General features: G+C 47.3%; 1 protein-coding gene across 1 annotated transcript in view; it reads right to left on the reverse strand.

Moving 5' to 3' along the window:
• Nucleotides 1-21,410, reverse strand: part of Retreg1 (reticulophagy regulator 1) — a 131,095-nt gene extending 109,685 nt beyond the window's left edge. The window contains exon 1 of the mRNA XM_052743052.1: nt 21,061-21,410. Coding sequence (XP_052599012.1) covers nt 21,061-21,347 — 287 coding nt within the window. The 5' untranslated portion in view covers nt 21,348-21,410. The remainder of the gene's footprint in view (nt 1-21,060) is intronic.
• Between the last annotated feature and the right edge of the window lie 994 nt (nt 21,411-22,404).

The following is a 22,404-nucleotide window of genomic DNA, read 5'->3' on the forward strand; positions in this document are numbered from 1 at the left end:
GAGAGACAGAACATTACCTTTCCTTACTAGAATGTGAGCAGTGAGCACCCTCCAAAAGTCCTGGGGTCTCATTTCACATAGTTCCTTTCTGGGCTTCAGACTTGGTGGGATGTCAATGGCCATTCCAGAGTCCCACATGGAGGGAAGGTCACTTCAGACCTTCTCTGCCTTACATTATAGGCTCTCTAGATTATAGGGTGACCTCAGGCCACTCCAACCAGTGTAGCCTTGTGGAAATCTGGGGGTCCTAGCAGACTTCTTCCTCACTTCCCATTCTCTAGCCTCTAAATGGTCTCCGCATATCCCACCTTCTTGCCTCTGAGCATTTTCTGTCACAGAAGGCCTCATGCTAGAGCCAAACATTATCTGTAACCCCCTACTGGCTCACCAGGTCTAAAAGGTTTGGGCCCCATACTTGGGCCAGTGCCTAGGACCTTACAGATCAAGGCTAGCTCCTCTCCACCTCATCTCTTGCTACTTCCAAACACTATGTCCTTAGGAAGAAGCAGGGAACTACGTTAGCTACCAGGGCAGCCCCTACTTCAGACTGTTCTCAGGGAAAAGTCTGGCGCCCCCCTCCACTGTCCAGACCTGTCATGGCCGACCCGACTGTCACACCTCCTCAACTTTGTCACCTCACCCTGTCACTGCCCCACCCCCACACTGATGCTCTTTCCTCTGGACTGTTGCACACGCTGCTTTCCTTGTTTGGAACAGCTCCTTCCGGCTGCATCCCTGGTGACCTTGCCAGCTCTACTGCCCATTGAAGGTCTCATCCAAACCATCCCTTCCTCTAGATCCTACCAGCCATGTGGCCGCCCTCCTAGAGACCCTCTGCTGACCCCAAAAGGCCCATATCAGAAGAACTCTCTTGTTTAGTTTCTTCCCAGAGTTTCAGGAAAGACAGAGCACAGCCAATATCAGGCTCAGTGACGTCTACCTGACATATCCCCACAGGACACTTGCTAACGGAATGAATCACTAATTTGTCATTACTGCCATCCCCTTTGCATTCTTCGTGTCCCTTCTATAGCCTTGGAAGGCCCTTCTCACCCAAAGCGCTTCAATTTATCATTACCCACCAGTGGCCATGTCAGAGGAGCAGCCGGTGGCAGCTGAGGTTCAGGGTGTCGGCCCACTGGGAGGCACCCCGCTCCAATCTCGGTTGGGCGGGCCCCAGGACCACAGACCCTGGAATGTCTTTTGACCTGTGGATTGTTATTGTGGGGATGGCTTCCTCCCTAAGCTGTACCGTCTGGTTGATAGTGGTGGTGTTGGCTTATTCAGAGTTTTCATGAGTGAAGGTGGATACAGGGAGGTGTTGTACAGCTGGGGCCTGTGAGTTTCACTTAGGGAGCTGCATGGATCGTAGCTCAGGCTGATGATTAGGAGACACAGTGAAGTCCCAGGAGCCAGGCTGGCTCAAATTCCTTTAATCGTAATGCTGAAAGACACAGTCACAGGTTTTTGGTATGCATCACTAGCTGAAACAAAGCCTTATGACTTCAGGTTAAATCAGATGTTTTGATAATAGCTTTAGGATGAAAAACCCCAGAAAACAATATAAGGTTCACAAGGACACATAGCCAAGGTCAAAAATACAAAGCAGCCGGGTGGTGGTGGCGCACGCCTTTAATCCCAGCACTCGGGAGGCAAAGGCAGGCGGATCTTTGTGAGTTCGAGGCCAGCCTGGTCTACAGAGTGAGATCCAGGAAAGGCACAAAGCTACACAGAGAAACCCTGTCTTGAAAAAAAAAAATACAAAGCAGCCCAACTATTACTGGCTGACGTATTTTCTTGCTAGGGTTGGTTGATGATCAAATGACTCCTTGTACTCATTCCTGTTCTCAGTCTCCTCATACAAAAAACTATGGATGAATAGGTGCGCACCCTAAAGATCTAAAGTGCAGCTGACTGTGTTTTATGTATAAAAGTTTAGGTTTGTGATTCTTTTAAGACTGTATGGGGTAGATATTAGAATGAACAGCTGTTTTTCAGAAGTACTTTGACCTTGAAGAATCCTTGTGGAAAACAGTGATTGTTTTGCTGAAGGGGCTTTACAGCCATCATCCCATGACTTTGGTCACAAGATGCGTCAGGCACACCTGGCGCTCTTGCATTATTGTGTATTGCACACGACACATAACAAAGGCCTAGAGTCATGGAGGCATGTGATACTCTCCTTCAGTAAGACATGTAAATTAAGGTTAGGGACCTTGGTATGAGGAAATACTTTGGGTAACAATCAATAAAAAAAAAATTTTGTATGGCTGTTCGGGGTTCAGTCCAGTCCAGTCCAGTTCAGTCCATCAAAGAAGCTGGGCCTTCCTGCTGTAACATAGGCCTTAAAATTAACTTGGAGTACCTTTTTTTCTTCAACCGACAATGAAAGAACATAGAAGAAGAACGAAGAAAGAAGGAAACCATCAAGAGAGAGTGTGAGGATCTTTTTCCCCGCCCCCATCAGATAGAAAATTCCTAGTACACACCAACGCAGTGGATTTCTTTTGAGCCCTGTGCTGCTGGAGGCTGGTCTTCCAGGCAGCGATAATTACCAAGTAAGTTGTGAAGTGACTATCCCAAAGGAATCCTATTTACAGGATAGACCCCTGTTTCCATTACCAGCTTGGGATACATGTTATATGCATACCTCACATCCAAAGATACCTGCTACTTACTGTGTTTTCTCCCAAGAGACATCAAATGGTGAGATCCATGTATTTTGGTTGGAGCTAAGGTTATAAAGGAAACCCAAACTACTCAGCCCACCCTTTATTGACTCCACTAGGTTACTAAAAACTACTGACACTTAAGAACTCAATGTTGTGGCTGGAGAGATGGCTCAGTGGCTAAGAGCACTGGCTGCTCTTCCTAAGGTCCCAAGTTTAATTTCCAGCACCCACGTGCACATACATATACATACATACTAGCAAAATACACATAAAATAAAATTTAAAAAAACTCAATGTCATATCTCAATGACCTAAAGATATATGGGGTTTATTTTTTTACACTGGGACCCTCTATTTACCAAATCATGTTCTATTTGCTTAGCTTGAAGTTTTTAGAAATAAAACAACATGATGTATGAAATAACATCTTCAAGTTAATACAACCAGCAAAAACTAAATACACCTCATACTTTCAGTGCTTAATCTTCATTGTGACCGGACTTAAGAATTATCCAGAAGACATACATACACCGCTGGTGATGTCTGTAAGGGCATTTCCAGAGGTTTAACTAAGGGGGAGACCTTATGTCAAACATGGGTGATACCACCTCATGGGCTGGGGACCTGGACTGAATAAAAGGGAGAAGGAGAGAAGGGCAGCTGAATGCCAGCATTTACTTCTCTACTCTTTGACTGCAGCAGACTCAGGATAACCCTTGTGCTCCTGCAGTCATGCCTTCCATGCATGATGGACTGCATACTTGCAGACCATCAGCCAAAATAAACCCTTCCTCCCTTCCTCCCTCCCTCCCTCCCTCCCTCCCTCCCTCCCTCCCCCTCCCTCTTTTCTGTTACTTCTTGTCAGGTATTTAGTCATAGTGACAAAAAGTAAGCAACACACCCGTGAATATTCTTCTTTGTGAAAACTCCAAACCATGGATAGGAAGTACTCAGAACTGACTGACTGTTAGGACAAATTTTAATTTAAAATATATGAAGTGTCACATACTTGATTGGGAAAGACTTTTCTCATAAGTGCACAACCAGCCTTGGAGGAAGAAAAGGAAAGAACAGAAAGTGTCTTCCACCTCCAGGGAGGTAAGCAGGGGACTTGCGCACACACTTCTTCCCACATTCATGAAAGCTGTCACTTCAGCTTCACCTACGTGATTGGTGAGCAACTGCTGCACATCACAGTGCATGCAGACCACATGCCATCTCCTGGAGACAGCCCTACAGTGGGGAAGGACTGACTTGTAGATGCTGCACTCTAAACACAGACTTTTCTGTCCCTCCCTCTCCTAAGCACACCAGGATAAAAGTGTAACAGGAACCAAGGTGTGCAAGCAGAAGACCAAAGAACAGCAACCTAGATGTCAAAAAAAGACCTTTGGGCAGAAAGGATGCTGGAGAAGATTACTGAGTCAGCAGTGGAGGAACACTTGGACCTACATGCTAGGTAAGGGATGATGGGGTTGTGCAGTGGGTAGCCATTCCAGCTTTGATCTGGAAGTTCCAACCCCCATTGAAGCTTCGGCAACTGTCACGCCTACAAGGCGGGGCCAAGGGAGGTGCCCGGAGACCCGAGATCTGAGTCAACATCTGTGGCCATCTAGGGTCCTGGAGACCAGAGATCTGGATGGGCCAGCGCTCTCTGTTCCTGGACCCTAGACGGTGGAGGTGGGCCAAGCAGAGCTCCAGAGAACACCGCTGGACTGCGATACACCTTCCCCAGACCCCGCGACCTACCTATCCCTTCATTTGTAAGTTATCTACTAAATAAATCTTCCTTTTAACTACGTGGAGTGGCCTTAATAATTTCACCAATAGGGTTGGGGAGCAGGAACCAAAATCTTTACAATGAAGAGTGAGAATTCCACATCCCATCTCACTATCCACACCACAAGTTCGGGATAGATGCTCTGTTATCCCTACAGAAATAGAGGCCTCTTCTCAGAAGACATCCAAAGGCAGGCTTCACATTCAGAGCTGAGGAGAGCAGGAATGGGGATTGCATTGAACACAGGGGAGTGGGGTACCAATTATCATTTGACGCCGCAGTTCCCATCCTCGCCCTCCTCCACCTCTCAAACTCAGTCCCCAGAAAACAGCCAGGCTTCCACTACTTCTATGCCCTGCCCTGATGCCACAGGAGGCATGTGCCAGTCAGCTCATTCCAAAAGTGGGCAGGCCAAAGTACTGCCAGCCATGCCCTCAAAATGCAAAAGAGGGTCTTCATCAGACGAGCCACAATAAACCACACCCTTGCCCACCTTGCTCCTTTTCAGAGTCACTCATTGTGAAATGGGAATAGGAGTCTAAGGCTCCCTATTAAATATTCAGAGAAAGCCTCCAACATCCAACAAAAGACAAAACACATATTGTCCTCTGTGTATGAACACTGCGTGAACACAGGAAAACCTTCAATCGGCTCCCCTGAAATTCTCAAGGAGAAAAAGCCAAAAGCCCAAATCTAGAAACAAAAACAAGGGCATTCCAAAATGAGAAATCAAAAATGAGAAAAATGTCTCAGAACTAAAAGTGAGGCAGTAAATTTTAAGTGACTGAAAGATAAAAGAGTTCCAGCGGGGAACTGAAAGCAAAGATAGAGAGAGAGAAATGTGGAGAAAAAATCAGGAACCATTGAAGAAGCCCCATGTTTGACTAACGCATTTCCAGAAGACCAAAATTACAAAACAAAATAAAAACAGAAAACAACTCACTGTTGTACGAAAACCTTCTGCAACTGAGGGACTGAGCTTGCAGAGGAAACCTAGAACAATGAATCAAGACAGAGCAGGTGTCGTCTGTTGGGACACAGTATCGAGAAACCAAGGAGAACAGCTCCAGAGAAGCTAGGAAACAAGGGGGACCCTAAGAGGGACATGCAGATCACCTTGGGAAGGGGAAATAGATGAGATCTCCATGAGTAAACTGTAGATGGGGGGGGGGGGGCAGTAGAGGGGAGGGGATGGGGGATGAGAACATGAAGGCCAGGATAGTTGAGCTGACAGACAGATGGAGTAGGAAAGCAATGAAAGAGATATCTTGAAAGAGGGAGACATTATGGGGTTGGAGTGAAACCTGGTACTAGGGAAATTCCCAGGAATCCACAAAGACAACCCCAACAGTGGTAAGGGTGGCCTACCCTGGTAATCAAATTGGTGAATACCCTGTCATCATAGAGCCTTCATCCAGTAACTGATGGAAGCAGATGCAGAGATCCACAGCCAAGCACCAGGCTGAATTCTGGGAGTCCAGTCGAAGAGAGGGAAGAGGGGTTATATGAGCAAGGGGGGTCAAGATCATGATGGGGAAATCTACAGAGACAACTGAACCAAGTTAGTAGGAACTCATGAACTTTATAGACAACAGCTGTGGAACCTGCATGGGACCGGACTAGACCCTCTGCATATGTTGTGTAGCTGGGTCTGTTTGAGGAGCCCCTGGCAGTGGATCAGGATCTACCCCTGGTGCATGAGCTGGCTTTCTGGATCCCATTATGTATGGTCTGACACACCTTGCTCACCCCTGATAAAGCAGGGAGGGGCTTGGCCCTGCCTCAACTGAATGTACCAGGCTTAACTGCCCTCCTATGGGAAAACTTACCCTTTTGGAGGAAGGAATAAAGGGTGGGGAGGAGGGATGATAGGGGGGATCTGTGGTTGGTATGTAAAATGAATAAAAAAAACTTTAAATTAAAAAAAAAAAAAAGAAAGAAACCAAGAAGAGAGAGAAGTCCCTAGAAACTTTCAGAGAAAAAGCTAATCGAGAAATCCAGCATTGGAAGCCTGCCTACCTCCTCGTCCAGGCCAGGCTGGGGGCACAGGCCTCTACTTCCTGCTACTTGGGAAGCTGAAGCAGTTATGTCATGAGTTCTAGGACTTCCAGGCACCATAGCAAGACCCTGCCTCAAGCTGAAATAGCTGTAGGAGCAGCATCGTTGAAGCTCAGTTGCAGAACACTTAACTAGCATGTGCAAAGCTGGGTTCAACTCACAGAAGTGTGTGTGTGTGTACACAGAAGAGAAGTATAAACGTGGCAACTACTTAGCTCCACTGGAAATAATTTTACCAAAAACTGTGATTTGAATGACCACAGTGGAAGCCGGGCAGGAAGAGTTTATGTGGAAAAAACGAAGAACTCAAACCAGCACTTAAGCTATTCTCCAGAAGAAATGAGACCTCCCCCCACTCTCTCTCGATCCTCAGTTCAGCCAGGGTCTGCCTTACACTGGAAGTCCATTTTAAGGATGTTACAGGAATATTCATTAGGAAAGTCTAAGGAAAGCTGAGTGTGCAACAGCTGAGGGAAAGAGGATTAGCAAAGTGAAGAACAATAAAAGAAGGTCACAGTTTGATGTAAAAGATGTGCGTGTGTCTGTGTGTATGTGTGCATGCATGTGTGCATGTGTCTGTGTATACACATGTGTGTGTGTTTGCATGTCTGTGTATGTGTCTGTGTGTATGTGTGCATGTCTGTGTATGTGTCTGTGTATATGCATATACACCGTGTTTGTGTCTGGGTTGCATGTGTGTGTGTATGCATGCACACATGCATGTGTCTCTGTGTGTGTCTACATATAGACATGGACATCTGTTTATATGAATGTACACCTGTGTGTATCTTGGTGTTCAGGTGTATGGGCATGGATGTGTATGAGTGTTTTGTGTGTGTGTGTGTGTGTGTGTGTGTGTGTGTGTGTGTGTGTGTGTGTGTGTCTATGCACATAAAACAGGATTTGATTTTATATGCATTATTCTCCATATCATGTTCTGTCACTGCCACTCTAATTTGCCTTTGACTGAGGTCAAGGTGACGAAATTTGTAATTCTGTCTCTACGACTTGGAAAACTAAGCACAAAGAGAAATAAATAAAATGCTTCCAGAGTTTAACAAATTCTTGGAAGGACAGAAGCACAGCTGAAAATGAGATTCATTGATGTTCAGGAGGCTGGAGCAGGAGGATCTCTGTGAGGTCAGGGTAAGTTATAGGCCAGCCTATCTCAACCTTTCCCAAAATCCACTTCTAACTCACCTATTGGAGGATACTAAATGTTATTACATATCTTACAGGAATAAAGAATAAAATGAGGAACTAAGACCAATGAAGTCTTAAGAAAGAATGTACGTTTTTCCTAAGTAAAATTGTATTTGATTGGGAAAAAAATCTCCAAAGAGCATCCGGGCCCTTAGCCCGTATCCAAGCCGAGAGCAGGCGAGCCCTCGATCACATTCTGCAGGCGCCCTTCTGCTCCAGTGTCTGAATGCAAACAAGGCTTAGTGCTGTAGTGCAGGGTTTTGTTTTAAAGGACCGACAGCCCCTGGAACTGGGTAAGGGCCATCATACTTGCTGTTACTCATGAGGTCAAATTTCATTTTCAGTACAACAAATTCTATATCCTCTCTGCCACATATTAACACATCAGAGGCACGAGCCTCAGTGACATTTATTGACATATTTTTAATTCTAATGTATGCTGGGTTTTACATATTGTAAATTTTAGACTAAAGGAAGCACTTCTCCAGATTCATAGTTACCTTGCTTGTTAAATATGACCTTAAATTAACTTCAAACAACTTTACCAGGCTAATTTCTGAAGCATGTATAAGTTCTACAAAACATGCTTTTGGGAAACAGTTTATTAGTATATCACACATAGCCATTAGGAGTAAAGTGTTTTCCTTTTGTAGAAAGAAAGAAGGAAGGAATAGAGGAAGGAAGGAAGGAAGGAAGGAAGGAAGGGAGGGAGGGAGGGAGGGAGGGAGAATGGGAGGGAGGAAGGAAGGAAGGATGGAAGGAAGGATGGAAGGGAGGGAGGGAGGAAGGAGAGAAAGGAAAGAAAGGAAGGAAGAAAGAGAGAGAGAGAGAAAGAAATTCATAGATGTTATTGTTCAAATGTGTACCTCAAAGTTCATATGCTGGCAGTTAAGTTCCTGGGGCAAGCATGTTGGGAGATGGGGCAACAGAACTGATTTGGGTCAAGGGCTCCACCCTTAGTGAGTAGATTAATGAATGCTCCTATCCGGGAGGAGTTGGTCATCACAGGACTGGGCTTGCTCTCAAAGTAAATGTGGCCCCTTCTTCCTCAGTTGCGCTTCCTTTTGCCTGCCTTTCCTCCTTCCACCATGTTCTGAGACAGGACAACGGCTGCTGACAGACAGGGGCACCATGTTCTGGGAATTCCCAGACTCCAGAACGTAAATCAACAAATCCATGATGTTGTCAGGTATAGTGGCGCACACATTTAATCCCGGCACTCAGGAGGCTGGGGCAGGTGGCTCTCTGTGAGTTTGAGACCAACCTGTTCTACATAGTGAGTTACCCATGACTACATAGTAAAACCCTATCTCATAAAAAAAAAAAAAATGCTGCTCTTTATAAATACCCATTTGTGAGCATTTTGCTTTAACAACAGAACATACATGAATGTAAGAGGCAAGCCTAGGTCAGGTGGCCAGAAACATCTTGGCTGAGGGAGTGATTTTGAAGCCTAATGACAGAGAAAAGGCTGGTCAAGGAAGATGGAGACATGGCAGAGCCTTGAGGCAGGAGACAGTGGTTTTGGGCAAGCTAAGGACAGCACTGTGACTTGGGCCAGTGACGGGTAAGTTGACAAGCATCTCCCAACATCCTCTTGTGTCCTGTCAGTGAAAACCCTGCACTGAAGCCCAGCAGTCCAACTCCACCCAATGTTCCAAAGAGCTTCCTTAAAGGCAGCGTCACTTTCGCAAACAGTCACCCAAGCCAGCATCCCAAACACCCCCACCCTACCCCACTGAGCCACGAAGGCATCTGGACCAGCCAGAGTCCACACGACACTTTACCTGTACACAAACAACCATTTCCGGGTCAAAAGGGCAGACACAAAGAGGAAGTGAAATGTGATGAAACTGAATCACCTGACAACTCCAAAAATGGAACCCAGCCTGGCTAATGGATGCCTGAAGCAGAAACAAAGGTTGTCTCTGTGGGGGTGGGGGCAACCTCTGGGGAAGTGAGTCCCTTCTGTGGAGAGGGGGAACCTCTCTGGGGGTGGGGCCTTCTGTGGGGGTGGGGCCTTCTGTGGGGGTGGGGCCTTCTGTGGGGGTGGGGACTTCTGTGGGAGGGGGAACCTCTGTGGGGATGGGGCCCCTGTGAGGGTGGTGGGGACTTCTGGGGGGGGGCCTCTGTGAGAGTGTGGGGGTCCCTATGGGAAAGAAGTCCCCGTGGGTGCTAGGAAAAACTCGATTTCCTTCTCTAAAAGTTTGACAGGGAAAGCAAGCCGTGTGTGAGACCGCTGGGTTTCCATTGGCGGGATGAGCTGCCTTTGCCTTCTAAGATTCCAGTTCTTAAACTGGGGGCTGTGTGACTGAATGTGAGGGTCCTGGAAAACCTGGCAACCGTGAAGGGTTTCTGAACACACAGCAACGAAAACTCAATTCAGAATCGAAGGGGTCATGAATCCGAGGTGTTCCCAGCACTCTGCCCCATGTCTATTTGCACAGCTTCCCCCAGGCTTCAGTTCTGGACCATGCTACCAGGTATCAGAAAGCGCTGCGGGAAGCGTCTCAACGCAGACCCCCGGTTATCCATGTCACCCACTGCTGTGTTTTCCGGTGGAGAGTTTCCCACTTTTATAGATTTATTACTGAAAACAAGGGTTTCTCATCGCTTCCTACCACCATCTTCATTGCGTTGGTATGAACTTAGCATGTTCGGGGGCTGTATTCTGTTAGAACATGGTGCTTTTTTAAATTGATGTTTCAATTGGGGACTTGAGTTTCATTTTAAAAAATAATGAATGTGACAACCCCTAAAGTGACCCCTAAAATCATACTTCTGTCATTTTGTTCTCTATGTTTATGCAAAGTGATAGTCTCAGCTTTGACTGTTATAAAATCAAAATAGTGTCAGCTCTGGAAAACACTGAAGATGCTCATGTCTGGAGTCCCCACCAGGAGAGTGGCAGTGAGCAGTCTGCGCTCAGCATGTTTACACTTGGGCAGTCTTCCCTTCACCCAAGTCTCCAAATAAGCTAAGATCCACAGGACCAAGAATCATGGGACAGAATCCCCAACTATCTTAAGACCCCTCCCATCCCAAAGTGTCTGCCATGATCTGTAGGTATATCATGGACTTGTTTTTTTTTTTTATCTAAGACCCAGAATTTGACCCAAAATATGATCAGAGAAAAGTGATAAAATATACAGAAAGCCAAGAAAACAGTGCCATCTATGTCCCCATGTGTCCCAGTCATTTGTACTGTGATGATACCCTCCCCCACCAGTGGGTCTCTGCAGGTCCCTTAGCCTGCCTCATCTTCCTCTGCCTCATGAGATACCATCTCCTCCTTTAGCGAGACGTCAGATGCCATCGCCTGCCTCCTCCCACTCCAGCTGTGGGCACACCTGTCTCTACCTCGTTCTCAGCACCAGAGGAAACGGTACCTTCTAACCCAGCCCCTTCAGTTCCACCCCTCACAGGTCATCATCCATCTCGCCCGTCCACTGTTCCCTTCTCTACAAACTCCACTGTGCTGCAGAGCACCCACCCAGACGTTTTCGGAATAGACAGAGAAAGGCATGGAGCAGAGGCCTAGGACTACACAGATAGGTTGCAGGGATGCAGGTCATGGTGCTTCTGATAGGTGAAAGTGGGTGTTGAATCAAGAGTCTTGGTTGGCTCGGGCTGCTAAGCAAAGAAAGCCATGAACTCTGCAGCGTGTAAATCACAACTTATTCCTAGGTGCTGGGACATCCAAGACAAGGCACAGCAGATGTAGTATCTGGTTTGAGGCTCACTTCCTGGTTTGTGAGTGGCACCTTCCTGCCATGTCCCCACAGGGAGGAGGAAGTGAATGAGCTCTCTGGGGCCTCTTTTGTTTTTTTTTTTTGTTTTTTTGTTTTTTGGTTTTTCAAGACAGGGTTTCTCTGTGTAGCTTTGCGCCTTTCCTAAATCTCGCTCTGTAGACCAGGTTGGCCTCGAACTCACAGAGATCCGCCTGTGGGGCCTCTTTTGTAAGGGACACTAATCCCACTCACCAAAGCTCTTCCTTCAGTGACCCCATGACCTTCCTAAAGCCCCAGCTCCTCATGTTACTACCTGAAGATGTATTAATTGGGAAGGACATAAGCATTCAGCGGTAGTAGAGGAAAAGAATTTCTTAGGCCACTGGAACTCCCCTGGTGACCAAGTAAGTCATGAGTTGGTCTGAGATCAAATCACACAGGGGCTCAGGAATACAGAGCCATGTCTCTGTAGCAAGGAGGAAAGAAAATGAGGGAGAATCCTACCCCAATTCAAGTGGGGTCTGGGATCCTCAGATCTTTGTGGAAAGTGATGCTGAACAGGCCAAGGATGTCAATCACCGGCAAGTGCTCACTCTCCTCAGTGCTTGCCTCTGCTGGCTTCTCAGGAGCAACTTAAGCCTGGGACCACCACACAACGTTCCTCTCCATAAGATGCTTCCACTCATCTTGGTAACATTGGCTTCCTCAGCACTTCCTCTCATCATTCCCAACAAAAGGTCCCCAGTGATCTCTTCAAGAACTAAACCCCAACATGCACAGCTATGCACTTCCACTTGACCCAAACCCTGGGCATGAGTGTGTGGATCTGACCCCAGAACCACCTATGTGAGTAATCTGCCTGGGATGTCACAGGCCCATCAAATTCAAAATCTCCCAAACTGGACAGAACCCCTCCTCTCCAAAACCCTAACCTGGTGTAACCTCAAATGGCCCTCAAATTGATTATTAACATTCCCAGCCACTTCTCACATACTAAGTCACATACTAAGTCACTTCCCACCTGCCAAGCGAGTCAGTCTTCCCAGGTTTTTCCCTCAGTTTTGCCTGAATCCATTTCTTCTTTCTCACCCACACCGAAACCACCTTCATTGGGCCCTCCCACCACCAAGCTTTCTGCTGGCGGATGCCCATCATCCAGGCTCTTGCTCCTCAAGTTCATTCGGAAGAGGGAATGGAAAGCTGGTAGCAGAATTTGAAAGGATTGCAGCATAAAGTCCTAAGCTACAGACACAGTTTTCTCCCTAGAGAAAAGGAGGAATATGGCAGGCCTGGTGGCACAAGGCTTGAATCCAAACGAGTTAGGAGACTAAGGTAGGAGGGTCACAAGTTCAAAGCTAGCTTGGGCAACTAATCGAGATCTTGTCTCAAAATTTTAAAGGGGCTGGATATGTAGTTCAGCAGTAGAGCACTTAGCTAGCGTGTGTGTGTGTGTGTGTGTGTGTGTGTGTGTGTGTGTGTGTGTGTGTGCTGTAGCCGCTAGGCTCAGTCCCTAGTGCTTCGGAGTAAGAAAAGGAATGAGGATATTGCGAGGTCTAGTAATACCCTCTTCATAAATTGCCATCCCAAACTTTCTCCTCCTAACCAGCACATAAAGCCACCTCCCCACTCTGTCTCCTCCTTCCTCTATATGAAGAATTCATCACTGTTACTGGGTGTTCTGTTTCCATAAATCAACTATGCAGTCAAAATATAATAGTCAATGCATATCAGTTCAATTGCACTTTGGACATGCTGACCAATCCACGTCCTCCCCGCCCCCACATCAATCCCAATACCCTCTTGTCTTGGTCTATGTTGTTGCTCTAACTCAATAATCATAGAGAGGAGAAATTTTGAAGAATAAAAATATTGCTTGGCTATGCCTCTGGTGGCTGGGAAGTCCAGGAACATGATGTCATCATCAGGTAAGCCCTCTTGCTGCAACATAACATGGTGAGGGCATCAATCACATGGCAAGACAGAGCAAGCCCACCAGCTCCAAGCTTTCTTTCCCTTCCTGGGACCTGGCCTTATGACCTCACCTAATTACCACCTCTTAAAGCTGCTCCTTCCAAATCCCATTAAGATGAATTTAAGCATTACATTTCCAACATGTGAATTCTTAGGTAACACTTGAAAGGCACAGCATCCCTTCATCCACTGCCCAAAAAGTCCTGCTTCTTCTTCCTGGCTCCTGTGTGGTAGTTTAACACCCACAGCATAGCCTGTCCAATACACAGTCACTAACTTGTTTCTCTCCCTATCCCCAACCCAGGGATCAGACCGTGTCTCCATCATCTTTCTGTTCCCAGCAGCAGGAATAATGACACACCTCATTTACTTGTACTCATTTGGACCAACTGGGGCAGCCTGAGAACATTCATGCACAGAACAAGATAAAAAGGCAGACAGGCCAAATGGAGCCGAGGTAAAGTGATTAACTAAATCTCTGCAAAAATCACTGACGTTGCCTTAAAAGGTGGCTCCGAGGTTCAAGGCCGCTACAGCACAGAGGAAAACCCGGCTGGTTTAAAGATATAAGCACTGATCTGCTGAGATCAGCTCTGCTTTTGCTGGTACTGAGGACTGAGGCCGAGAGAACGCTTCACAAAGAGCCACTGTGGCCACCAAGAAGCCTTTGCTCAAGAAACATTTGCTGAAGGCTCAATATCCAAAGGGCTAGAGCTTTTTTTAATAGACTGAGTCCTTTCTACTTTGAAGGCCCTCTGAAGCCAGCTCCACCGTACTGGAGCTAGAGGAAGACTATCCAGCGACCTAGACCCATCACATCCTTCTGGCCATCTGCCTTTCAGATCCTCTACCAGTTTAGGTATCCCATATTATACTCCCACCACCCCCAGTCACATCCCCCGGATGAGCCAGGTAAGCCTCTCTAGTCTGAGAGGCACCTAGAGCTCAGTCCCTCTTTATTCCTGGGTTATCCTGTGTCCAAAAGCTCTTGGCATTAACCCCATTTTTAAAATCAGATTCCTTCTTTTAAATCCAGTTAATACTCCACACAAAGCTTTCACCAGCATTGCCAAACTACCCAGGATCTGCATTTTGCCCTATGCTCTAAAGTCCTGGAGACTGTGACATGCAACTCAGAACCAGGTTGTACTGAGTGTTCAACCTGGTGAAGCAGCCATGCCCTCCTCAGCAGAAGGGAAGCTCTCAGCGGCAAGTGGAGCCCTTGGACTTCTGCTGAATCCCTGGACCCAGCAGCGGACTGAACATATGCTCCGCTGTGTCTTCCGATAACCCAGGTCAAACAGAAATGGAACTATTTCTTTTCTATGGTTGCAATAGAACATCACAACCAAGGTAACTTATGGAAGAGTTTATGGGGGCACGTGCTCCACCGGTTAGAATCTCTGTAGTGGAGTGAAGGCATTTCAGCAAGAAATGAGCTAAGAATTTGGACTGGACCCATTAATAATTGAAAAATAATCCCTACTGATGCCGAAACAACCACCCCCAAACAACGTCTTCATACTGTTCTGGAATCACTAACTGTAATTCTGTAATATTGGAAAATATGACCCAAGTTGTCTCGCAATATTCTTTAGAGACATGTAGTAGAAAAGAATACTGAACGTATGAAATCGTCAAGAACCGTATGTCTAACAGGATGGCCACTAGCCGAGAGAACGCTTCACAAAGAGCCACTGTGGCCACCAGGAAGCCTCTGCTCAAGAAACATTTGCTGAAGGCTCAATATCCAAAGGGCTAGAGCTTTTTTTAATAGACTGAGTCCTTTCTACTTTGAAGGCCCTCTGAAGCCAGCTCCACCGTACTGGAGCTAGAGGAAGACTATCCAGCGACCTAGACCCATCACATCCTTCTGGCCATCTGCCTTTCAGATCCTCTACCAGTTTAGGTATCCCATATTATACTCCCACCACCCCCAGTCACATCCCCCGGATGAGCCAGGTAAGCATGGGACACTTAATGTTTAAACTAAATACAATGAAAAATACACTTATAAAAAAATACATTTATCACCAAAACTACACAGAGAAACCCTGTCTTGGGGGAAAAAAATACATTTATCAAGGGGATGGAGAGATGGTTCAGTGGGTAAAGCCGGGTAAGCCTGAAGACCTGAGTTCAGATCTCCAGCATCCACACGTGGTGTCTGTCTGTAACCCAGTACTAGAGGACAGGGACTCAACAGCCAGTCTAACTCAAATGGCAAGCTCCGGGCGCAGTGAGAGACCCTGTCTCAAAAACTAAGACAGAGCAAGATAGAGGAAGACACCCAGTGTGGACTTGTGGCCTCCACGTTGAAAATGTGTTCCCTGTAAGGCAAATGAGTAAGACAGTGCATTCTGAAGCCCTGTATGGTTCTCGGCCTGCTGAACTGTGGTCTGATTTGTTCCCATTGTAGAAACCTTGATTCCAGAGACTGGCATTATATTCATCCTACATGTAATCACACTTCTCCACGATATGACTAAAGATCTATTTTTGGCATCTCTTCCCATGGTCGCACTTTTCGTAAGTATGTCATAAGAATATGTATGTGTGTCCGATGAAAGGATGCTATGTCCGTGGTTTTAGCTCCTATGTGTGTGTCCCTAGATCAGTCTGGCTTCCTTTCACTCATCTTTGAACTGTAAATTAAGTCAGTCTGCAACAGAGCGCGACTGGACCGCTGCGCATGTCACTTTGTGCTTCTTTTACTCCAAACGACACTTGGGAAATTCATCTGTGCTGTTGTCTGTACCCATTGTTTATCTCCACTGCTGTGAATTTGTCCATGGTGGGAATAAATGAACACCAATTTGTTTATCCATATTTAGTATTTATGCACATTTCACAGGGCACTTTTGTTGTCCTTCCTAATCACAGAAAAATTAAGTCCAAACACTAAACATGGCACTTCTGGCAAGCACTGTACCCCAAATATGTCCCCACAGCACCTAGCCAACCTCATCTACATTTTGTCCCGTTGGTACTTTTCGCTACCAGATTGTTAAGTATAGCTTTAAGATATGGCTCTTCTCGGCCGGGCGGTGGTGGCGCACGCCTTTAATCCCAGCACTCGGGAGGCAGAGCCAGGCGGATCTCTGTGAGTTCGAGGCCAGCCTGGACTACCAAGTGAGTTCCAGGAAAGGCGCAAAGCTACACAGAGAAACCCTGTCTCGAAAAACCAAAAAAAAAAAAAAAAAAAGATATGGCTCTTCTCCTGGCAGTGGTGGCCCACACTTTTAATCTCAGCACTCGGGATCTCCAAGTTCAAGAATAGCCTGGTCTATGGAGGGAGTTCCAGGACAGCCAGGGATACACAGAGAAACCCTGTCTAGAAACAAACAAACGAACAAACAAAAAGTTGCCATTCTTTCATTTGGTGTATTCTTCACCCTTAGACAGCTGCCCAAATCCAAGACCTACTCCTGTCCATCAAGGTCCAGCTGAAGTACAATCCATTAAGACAGTGCAGTCTCTCCCATCCACAATGACTCTGTCCTACCCAGACCATCACAAAGTGAATTATCCATCCTTCCTAGAACCTTGTAGCACAAATCTTAAAAGGTCTTATTAATAAAAACAAACCCAGAACCTGGTATTGGGATGAATGCTGAAAGATCAGAGAAACAGAACAAGTCACAGCTACCCTCACCTTGCCAACTTCTCAGCCCAATCCTGTTTCCTCAAACTGGAAGCCTCTGAATCCTCATCCAAACGGATCTCAGCTGAACTGCTGCTATAAAGTTAAATGTTTAAAAGTCTCTAGTTCCTGGTTCTTACGCCTTATATATGCTTCCTGTTATCATTTCCTCAGATTAAAGGTGTGTGTCACCATGCCTGGCGGTTTCCAGTGTGGCCTTGAACTCACAGAGATCCGAATGAATCTCTGCCTCCCAAGTGATAGGATTAAAGGCGTGTGCGCCACCATTTTCTGGCCTCTATGTCTAGTGGCTGTTCTGTTCTCTGACCCCAGATAAGTTTATTAGGGTGCACAATATATTGGGGGTCACAACATCACCACAGAACCTTCCATCTGCTTGTTGAATGCATCCTGGAGATAGCCCAACTCCCCAGGGCCTGTTTCAATCCTGGTTTTAAACACACAGCACTAATATTACAGATCATGGTCAGGTAGTCAATGTCAAAATTTCTGAGTCAAATTCAAAATCTTGAAAGCAATTGTTAGGACCAGATATTAAATCATGCAAACTGTATATTTACAAAGTCATCTTCCACAAGAACGGAGCAGAGCAGCATCAATGATAAATGAAGCACCCCACTGCTTATGCTAAGATGTGGGCTTTTCTTTTTTGTTTGTTTTTGAGACAGGACCTCATTCTATTGCCCATTATATTTTTAACATATTGACTTCTTCATTTTCTTCATAGAAAACGCAAGCTTTAGCAGAACACAGAATATTAAGAACCAAATGAGGTCATCTGTAACCGGGAATGATGGCTTGCACCTTTAGTCTTAGGAACTTAGTCCTTCGGAAGCTGAGGCAGGAGGACTGTCATGAGTTTGAGACCAGTTTGGATTACAGAGTAGTAACTTGTTTTGTTTTTTTTTTTTTTTAAGAAAAAAAGGAGCCGGGCGGTGGTGGCGCACGCCTTTAATCCCAGCACTCGGGAGGCAGAGCCAGGCGGATCTCTGTGAGTTCGAGGCCAGCCTGGTCTCCAAAGCGAGTTCCAGGAAAGGCGCAAAGCTACACAGAGAAACCCTGTCTCGAAAAAAAAGAAAAAAAAAAAAAGGAACGGAGAAGAGGAGTGAAAACAAAGACCAGATCATTTGCGAAGAAATAAACTGGCTTTGTTGTTGTTGTTGTTGTTGTGAACTCTGAAAGCGTATTTTAACTTCAGAGAAACAAATAAGGAAGACTTCAAAAGAAGCCCTGGCGTTAATAAAGGAGTCACAAAGCCCAGTGGGTTATAACACAGGAGCAACAAGTGCTTCAGCACTCAGGGAGCAGGGTGGCCGCCTGTCAGTAGAAATGCATGCATGGAATCCAGCTACTGCACACAGGAAAAAGAAAACAAATAAGATGCCAACCAGGCTCCATGGCTGGCCACTATTTGTCTTTCCATCAGAGTGGTAAATAAAATGGATGGGAGACCAGACTCATATGAAAAATGTCAAATACACTTTTAAATTATTTCTACAAAAAAAAAAATCAGTTCCAACAGTTGTTCTTAGTGAATATGTCCTAGGGAGTCTAGGAAGGTGGCTCAGTCGGGAATGTGGCTGCCACACAGCATGAAGACCTGAGACCCCTAGCATTACAGAAAAACCAGGAGTGATGGCATATATCTGTAACTCCGGCACGGAAGGACTAGAAACAGGCAGATCCCTAAGGCTCATTGACCAGCCAATCCAGTCATATTGATGAGCCCCAGGTTTAGTGAGAGACCTTGTTGAAAACCACTAAGGAGAGCAATTTAAGAGGGTCTCTGGCCTCTACTACATGCACACACACAGATGTGGACCAGCAACACACATAAACCATAAACACCCACACAACCCCCCCCACACACACACAAGAATAAGTCATAGGAAAAATGTATGCCACTTATTACATTAATTATGCTAAAAATCCATCCTATAAAAAGAGCTTCAGCAAGTCAATAAGAAGGTCAATGTCTAAAGTGAAGAAATAGACCAGAGTTGTTACAGATAAATAGGCATGGCAGAGAACAGATAATTATAGTGGCCTTGAACACGAGGAGAACAGTCTCAGACAAATACAAATTTAAAACCACAGCCAAGTGCCCTTTCCACCTACTAGATTTACAAGATGAAAACATTTTGCAAAATCTTCTTGGCAAGAGTACAGCAGCATAAGCAGTCACACTCAAATAATCTGGGCAAATAATCTGGTAGAACCCAGTGACAACACAGTGGTAATACGTGCAACACGGTGACAGCCATTAAAGTGACAAGGGCACATGCCCTCTGACCCAAGAGTTTCACGGGCGGGAGTCATCCTTTAAAATGCTTTGCTGTATACCAAGTGATACACGTTCAAGGCTCGGTTATCACACTAAAAATGCAAGTGCTGGGAACTACATCGGAGCCTCCTGAGGAGGTTCAATACTTGGAGACGTCTTACAGAGGAATGCTATGCATTGGAAAAAACAGGGAAGTGGTCAACAAGGCCCCACCCTTAAATGAGGACTCCTTACTATGCCAGCCCACAGTCTGCTGAAACAGGCCCTCTCTGGTAAAAAAAAAAAAAAAAAAAAAAAAAAGCCAAGAGAGCTCCAGCCCCAGTGGCCTCTGGGAGGAAGCTGAGAACTGGGGATGGGCGTGGGAAAGAGATTTTCAAAGGGGAAAGATTTCAAAGGGGAAAGATTTTCAAAGTGTTTACATTTTTGTACCTTCAAGCTTTGGAACTGGGGTGTTTTTAGATAAACAAAACCGAAAACATGCTGCTTATTGGTAAATACGTGAGACACAGCCCTAAGACTTGGTTTCCTGTGTGCGCCCCCCCACCCCGGTCTAGCTCAACATAATATAACCTTTTTATTTAAGGGCTCAGGTAACTAACTTTACAACAGGATAGAGAGTTGGGATAAACTCCAGAAACGGAGCTGAGAGACCCAAAGCTAATTAACATCCACAGACAGCAACAAGACACAGCTCGTTTCCAGAGGAAACCAAGGCTGGCAGGGATCTAAAGAAAACCCTTCACGTTGCTCAAGCTGATCTAGAAAAATGACAGGCTATATCTCTCTTGTGCATTGATTTCCCAACTATGCCCTGTCAATAGGTGTCTGTTAGGGAAACTGCTTATTCTGCACTGCGAGGGTCATGTTTGTTATGAAGACAATTGGCGAACAAAGAAAGCTTTTCTCTGCCGTCAGATCACTTGTACCAGACGATAGGGCACATCCTTCGGGGAAGGAGCCAGACGCTGCCTGCTGCTTACCTTAGGCACAACATTTTCTGGTGAAGCAAACCTGTTGATTGGGGCTATTCAAAGAACATTCTTGTCTATTCGCTCTGGAGTTCGCCTGAAATTACTACTGCCTCCCCCACCCCCACCCCGCCGTGCAACCTTGGGGGCGGGGCGATGTGCCTAATCCACCTGTTTGTTTACCTCCTGCTTTCTCATCAGGGAGCAAAGACAGTAAACCCAACAACCCTCCAGGGGAAGGAAAAACAAATCATTCACTGCCCATCTCTGGTGGCTGATGAAGGGCAGCAGTGTTGAGACTGTATCTAAGCTGGCCCAGATATATATACCTATGTGGGTGCAAAAATCAATTGAAGTCCAAGCGCCCATGTACCCCCAGGCTTGGAAGTACAGGTCAAGACCCGCGAGTTAACAATAGCAGGGCCGGAAGTTTTCAAGAGCTCTGGGACACCCCTAGATACAGGAACACACGTGGGTCAGCCGACCATCACCTCCCCTTGGAGGGTGGACACCCGCAGCAAGGGTGACCGCCACTCACGGGGAAGTGCGTCCGGAGGAAAGTTGAAGCGGGTGACGACCTGTTTCAGACAGGTGACCAGGCAAGTGGGAAGGGGCTGTCACACTTCCACCGCAGTGCCCAGCTCACCTCTGCCAGGCCACATCCGGCCCCGGGCGCCCCAAGGTCACCTGCCCTCCCGGGGGGAGCCCCCACCCAGCCCCAGCACTCACCAGAACAGCAGGTTGGCACCCAGGAAGGCGAGCAGGCTGCGCAGCGGCCTCTTCCAGCTCAGGAGCTCGTCGGCGCGGCAGCCCAGCCACAGCACGGGCTCCCCGAGCAGCCAGGTCAGGGCGGCGGCCACCTTGCCCGCGGCCTCCTCCACCTGCGGCCCCGCGCCCGCCGGCCCTGCCTCCGGTGCAGCCTCCTCCCCGGGAATCCCGGGCCGCGGCGCCTGTTCCTCCGCAGCCGGGGCTGGGCATCCTTGCGCGGCGTGCTCCCCGGGCGCCAGGCTCGCCATCTTCCGCGGCGCTTTGCTGGCGGAGACGGGGACAGGGGACGGGGGGACGGGGTTGGGGGGGGAGGGACGGACGCGGGCGGGCACGCGCGCGCCTGGCGGTGAGCGCCCGGAAAGCAGCCGCGACCGGTCGCGGGGCTCGGGGCGCGCACCGCGGGGCGCCGGCGGCTGGGTGCCTTGTGACGTCAGGCCCGGCCACGCGGGGGAAGAGGGTGCGGTCAAGTTCGCGTAGGGGCGGGGCCGCCCTGGGCCTGGCTGCACATCCTGCGCTCCGAGCGCTGGGTGGATGCGAGCTGGGCGGCGTCCCTGGGTAGCTGGGGACCAAAGGGAAATACTCCCTTTTCCCTTCCAGCTGAGGCGGCCAGGTAGAGAGGACTCATCTCAAAGGGAGTCTGGGCTTTGGATTTTCAAGGGGGAGAGGAGGGGGACACTTTCTCCAGCCACAGCTGTCCGTCTTCCATCCTTCAGTATTGAAGAAAATATCCGGATGCTCCTAGCCGTGCGTTTCAGCACTCAGGACTCATCACGCCCCTATCCAGGTCCCTTTGCAGGGACACCCTGCCTATCTGTGTCAGATACAAACGCTGACCTGGGACAGGAAGAAGAGCACATTTGGGGTCAAAGAAGGACCTCTGGTTTGGCCCTCTGATTTTAGGAGCGAGCTGTTGGCTCAGTAGTGGGAGTTGCTTTTTGCAGTGTCAGTGAGCAGATGAGGGAGCAGAGAAGCCAGAGGATGGCCGCCAGTGATCGAACTCAGCTAGTGTCCCAAGCTTTGGCGGTTGTTGCTTCAATGGCTCTGTTTTCCATGTCTCAAGAGGGCCTCAGGGCAGAGGTAGCGAATCCTGGGCACTCCCATGTGTTTCTCCTGGTTGAGTGTGGGAGAGAGAAAGAGACTGCTGTGCATGTGGAGTCTCTGCTCATTTCTCTAGAATACAGTACCCACCCTTCAATCCTGAGAATTGATGCATCAGGCGCCTGACATGCTCTGGGCTATCCTCTGTATCCAGCCTACTTTCATGGAATGACTGTGCTGTATTCCCAAAGCAATGAAAGGCTGTTG

The sequence above is a fragment of the Peromyscus californicus genome, unplaced genomic scaffold (assembly GCF_007827085.1).
Source record: "Peromyscus californicus insignis strain IS unplaced genomic scaffold, ASM782708v3 Scaffold_18__1_contigs__length_77618521, whole genome shotgun sequence".
Classification (NCBI taxonomy): domain Eukaryota; kingdom Metazoa; phylum Chordata; class Mammalia; order Rodentia; family Cricetidae; genus Peromyscus; species Peromyscus californicus.